Source organism: Wasmannia auropunctata, unplaced genomic scaffold (genome assembly GCF_000956235.1).
Source record: "Wasmannia auropunctata unplaced genomic scaffold, wasmannia.A_1.0 LD334208.1, whole genome shotgun sequence".
NCBI classification, from domain to species: Eukaryota; Metazoa; Arthropoda; class Insecta; order Hymenoptera; family Formicidae; genus Wasmannia; species Wasmannia auropunctata.
In genome coordinates this window covers 12146-16740 of record NW_012028682.1, presented here as the reverse complement: position 1 = coordinate 16740, position 4595 = coordinate 12146, and the positions used below count along the sequence as shown (strand labels likewise).

Genomic DNA, 4595 nt, shown 5'->3' with positions numbered 1-4595 from the left:
GTGTGCTCTTCCGATCTATTATAAATGGCTACCGAATAAATCAATCTTATGATTGGCCATTCGACGCCATTTTTAATATTTTCTAGTACTTTTGCGATACTGCCATAAGCCGGTCGCGCTTCTCTGATAATCTAGGACTCTACTCTAGTCAAATCTTTTGCCGGTGTCGCGAAAAACGCCGGGATGGCCGCTCTCATGCTTCTCTCTGATCTAGGACTATAGCTAAATGCAACTTCTTGTCCTGAATGTTCTGATTGGCTTCGGCTTTTCTGTCAAGAGGGATGTGAATTTTCTCTTAACATTCTATTCTATTATTTCCATTCAATAATGACAAACAGAATGCTTGATGCTTGTATCGACTTATGGTTCCTTTAATGAAAAGCATTCACGTATTATCGTTTGCTCTATTTTTCCTATTTGAAGCGATATATTCAATATAATAAAATATATCCTTTTAACTATGAAAATAATCAAAGACCTAATACGAGATAAAAGTACATACAATGGTTTATAACCTCTCAATAGTTACATCACTGCTTGTTCTTTTCTTCTTGTATAACATATTCCAAAGTGCAAAGTCCGATGTAGCTGTCGCTAGCTCATGATAATGATTGATAAGCGATTATCGTAAGATATAATACAGTTATGCAAATACATAAAGCGTAAAGGAATAAGATGTTCGCTTTGGATCTGCTTCGTAAGATTGCATTCAAATTATTATCGTTTTGAACACGAGAAATTTTACAATATTTATTAAAATTACTTGCCGCTCTGTTCTTGCTAGTTATATAATTGTAAGTTGAAATAAAAAAAAAACGCAAAACTTGATCGAAAAAGATGGATATTGTTGTAAAGTTGAATGAGCAAACGGCAGGGAGAGACAAAATAATAAGGTATGTTTTTTCTTGTAATAATTTCCACATTAAATTTAAATACCTCATTCGATGATGAAACGTTTCGTTTCTTCTTATTCACCTACGTATGTCAACGTGCTTTACTCTCCTTTTACGTATTAGTTACAAAAACTCTTGTAATTTCTTATTTCTAAACGATGAATAGTTTTTGTTTACCACAACTTCAGACTTTAATTTTTAGTGACATATTCTCTGATGAATCAAACATCGACTTTTCCTTTTATTAATATATATATATATATATAATATGCTTTATTTATATTATATTAGAAATAATATCAAAATCTCTTGCAGATTGTTTCAATATGGGAGTCGAGCGTATTGGTACTATGCACAAAATATACATAGTACAAGGTACTCTGCAGAAATTTTGAGGAGTTTGGAATACACTTTTAGCTCATTTCGAAAATGTAATTTACTTTCCAATTTATAAAAACATTTTTCTATAAATTTTTATTTCTATAATCACTATATCAAATATATATATATATATATATATATATATATATATATATATATACATATATGTATGATATTAAGTTGGCAGCTAGAAAATTATATAAATCTTATTCTTTCTAGTATTGCGCTTTGGAAGATGCTTAGACAGTTTCTATTCCGCCCTAAAAATGATCAAGTATCCCAATCCTACAGTGAGAATAACATTAATCATGGCAAAGATGGCAAATGCTTTGTACTTACTGGCAGATCATTTTATCTGGATTGGTAGAGTGGGAATTTTACGAATTGATTTAGAAAAATGGAATAAAGTTGCTAATAAATACTGGTTACTAACTATCGTTATGAGTTTAATAAGAGATATTTATGAGATTGTTAAGATTTTGGAACACGAAAAGAATGTATTTAAACGACATCATATATTATGCTGTCTAAAAAATCACAAAGAAGTAATGATGGATACCGTTAAAAATGGATGTGATTTATTTATTCCATTAACAGCATTGGGTGTCACGAAATGTACTCCAGGTACAATAGGTTTACTTGGAATAATTTCTTCGTTGATTGCTTTGTATACAATTATCGATCCGCTTTATAAATTGTCTCCATCCTAAGACATTTTGTAAATGCCTTTTCATTCATTTCAAGTCACTCAATACTTATATATGTATAACATATATTCATTATATCGTATTTACATATGATTATAAAGAAAAAGAGGGACACAGATCGAGGGGCAGTTATTTATAAGTGTACATAGTAACAGAAGCAATATTCTTATATAAAATGTTATATAATTACTTATGATGAAGGTATGTATCGATTAAATGGAGGAAATGTATGGAATTTACACAATTTTTTATACCCTTTTTTAAAGAGATATATTTAATAGTCACTTAATAAAAGTTTTAAGAACCAAACCTGTTCGAGTTTGTCAATTGGAAGAAAACCTGTATCTTTCAACTCCATCAGGAAGTAATAATGCCGCTTAATTTCTAATACACAGAAATACGTACACAGAAGTAAAAGAAATATAAGAACAATAATTCACCGGTGAAATCCCGATATCCATCTACTTGCACTTTCTCATTACTGTTTAGGGAGTTGATAAAAAAAAGGAAATATCGTAAACAACTGAAATAGGTTTGGTCTATATACATTTGTCATTTTGTAAAAAATAATATCATTTTGTATAAAAATATAAACAAGGACATATTTCAAGCACTGTCTGTGAGTATCGGTAATGCTCCTTCTTGGACCAATAATTCATATTTGTTTGAGTAATACATTAAAGTAATACCCCATTTTCCACAAATCATAGCCCATACCGCTGATATGACAGTGCTCTCAGAAATTGGTTCAACGGCTATAATAAATTAATTTTTATTTGTTAGCAAATGTTGGTTTTGCTAATGCTATCAAATCAAGAGATGAAGTTATATATAGAATTAAAAAAAAAAGTAAAATGGTACTTAAACAAGCTACTGTATGAAATATCTAAAAAAATATACATATATATCAATATGCTTACAAATTTGGTAATAAAACGTAAGAAACAGGTACCAAATCAGTGCAGTAATACCAGTTACAGCACTTACAAACCCTACAACATTCAAATTTCGCAATGTAACTTTAGTATGCCATCTTTCCAAAGTTTCCTTGCCTCTTATCCAATGCAAGTGAAAACAGACTCCAGACAGGGCACCTATAGATTTCAATATTAATTAAACTTTAGAGCTTTAAAATACCTGACTTTTAACTAGCTATATCATTATACATTAGAAACAAAAACATATATATTAAAAATCATGCAAATGCCTTTTTTTGGTTATATACATACAGAATTTTTTGTAGCATAAAATTCAGTGAATTATATTGAAAACTTCTTTTTTCAATTCTTTTTTATACGATACAAAAGAAGGTATAGTCTGTTTAATAATGGATCATAAAAAAAATGGAATATATAATTATTCAAATTTTGAAGTCATGTTTGGTACGGGAATCAGAGTATAGAACAAACAAAAATCTATTCAATATGAATTTTATTGTAAAAAATTAATTCATTTTAATAAATAGTAGAAGACATTTTTTTCTCTTCTAGCATTCAAAACATAGTTATAGCAAGAAATTACGAGCTTCAAAAGCACAATTTAATCTGTCATATTAATACAATTAAATATATAACTATGACAATGATGTAAAAAGAAAAATAATATACTAATTATTGTCATCTCAATATTATCATTAATAACAATAATACCTATATTTGGCGAAACAATAAAGAGAAAATGTTTTTTCTTTGCATTCTACGTATCAATAAGACTGATTATTTTTGCAAATTATGAGTAAATATGAGTAAATCTTGAATTTGTAAGACAAATTGAATAGATGAAATAAATATATCAAACGCAGTTAGGCAGAAGGAAATTGTTTTTTTTTATCAAGAAAATACGTAAAGTTGTAATAAACATACGTGATTTGTCTCAAACTTAACCTTAACTTAAATCAGTATTCAGTGAAAAGGGGCAGCATCGCTAACCTGCTAATATTGACCAAAATCCGACATCGTGATTTCCATAAACGATGAATAAGATAAAAAACGCGAATATACTAATCAATATACCCACGGCACTAATTAACAGATGTATCAGGACGTCACGTAACATTCTTTATCAGACGTGGGTATTTATATCGAATACGGGTTTTACCGCAAATCTTGATCAAAATATACTTAAGTTACGAGACACTGCCGTGTTTTCTGATTCTATGCGTTTTTACTCAAAACGAAAGAATCTGGCAAAAAATACGGCGATGTGCCTCACGAAGCGAATTATCGAACGTTAAGGTTGACGACTATTTAAGTTAGGAAAATTATCATATCGTCAAAATCATAAATATGGATTGGCAGTGTATTATAGTATTTATAGTATTTGTATAAGAAGCAGCGTTCGGAGGAGGTTGGAAAGAAATGTACTTTTTAGTAGTTTTCAATAGAAAATGTTTAATTCTCTTTCTCAAAGTGTAAAGGAATAAACATTGGGCATGTGAGTGAAACATAAGGCGCATTTTGATGACGTGTATGAAACTAGTCACGCTTTCTTATTGGCCAGTCTTGAATTTCTTGGTTCAGAGCCCCGGAATAGCTAGAGTCCTAGATTATCAGAGAAGCGCGACCGGTGTTACGAGCCCTGATTGGACTCGCAAATGGCCAATCATAAGATTGAT

At 30.0% G+C, this 4595-nt stretch overlaps 3 protein-coding genes across 4 annotated transcripts in view; 1 reads left to right on the top strand and 2 right to left on the bottom strand.

The window, feature by feature from the left end:
* The window catches only part of LOC105459156 (short coiled-coil protein B-like), a 2498-nt gene extending 1936 nt beyond the window's left edge, over positions 1-562 (bottom strand). Inside the window, exons 1-2 of the mRNA XM_011704937.1 lie at positions 530-562; positions 200-269 (exon numbers count right to left, since the gene is read on the bottom strand). Of these exons, the coding sequence (XP_011703239.1) occupies positions 200-269; positions 530-562 (103 nt within the window). The remainder of the gene's footprint in view (positions 1-199; positions 270-529) is intronic.
* Positions 325-2211, top strand: LOC105459095 (peroxisomal membrane protein 11B). 2 transcript variants are annotated; one of them, XM_011704797.1, is made up of 4 exons: positions 325-697; positions 785-893; positions 1209-1324; positions 1494-2211. In XM_011704797.1, exons 2-4 carry the CDS (start codon positions 838-840, stop codon positions 1982-1984), a joined length of 663 nt encoding a protein of 220 aa, XP_011703099.1. In that variant the 5' UTR covers positions 325-697; positions 785-837; the 3' UTR covers positions 1985-2211. The 2 variants fall into 2 exon arrangements, with proteins under 2 accessions (XP_011703099.1, XP_011703098.1); XM_011704796.1 differs by having other exon boundaries at positions 326-893.
* A 21-nt stretch (positions 2212-2232) lies between these two features.
* On the bottom strand, positions 2233-4256 carry LOC105459094. Its single transcript, XM_011704795.1, has 3 exons — positions 3910-4256; positions 2902-3075; positions 2233-2736 (listed from the first exon to the last, which is right to left on the bottom strand). Exons 1-3 carry the CDS (start codon positions 4034-4036, stop codon positions 2588-2590), a joined length of 450 nt encoding a protein of 149 aa, XP_011703097.1. The 5' UTR covers positions 4037-4256; the 3' UTR covers positions 2233-2587.
* Between the last annotated feature and the right edge of the window lie 339 nt (positions 4257-4595).

Excerpts from the sequence above, each read along its gene's own strand:
- LOC105459094 (XM_011704795.1), bottom strand. The coding sequence starts at position 4,036 with ATGTTACGTGACGTCCTGATACATCTGTTAATTAGTGCCGTGGGTATA. Across the intron at positions 3,076-3,909 it reads ATTTTGGTCAATATTAGCAG|GTGCCCTGTCTGGAGTCTGT; the intron begins GTTAGCGATGCT and ends TGAAATCTATAG. Across the intron at positions 2,737-2,901 it reads TACGTTTTATTACCAAATTT|CCGTTGAACCAATTTCTGAG; the intron begins GTAAGCATATTG and ends AATTTATTATAG.
- LOC105459095 (XM_011704797.1), top strand. The coding sequence starts at position 838 with ATGGATATTGTTGTAAAGTTGAATGAGCAAACGGCAGGGAGAGACAAA. Across the intron at positions 894-1,208 it reads GGGAGAGACAAAATAATAAG|ATTGTTTCAATATGGGAGTC; the intron begins GTATGTTTTTTC and ends AATCTCTTGCAG. Across the intron at positions 1,325-1,493 it reads TTTTAGCTCATTTCGAAAAT|TATTGCGCTTTGGAAGATGC; the intron begins GTAATTTACTTT and ends TATTCTTTCTAG.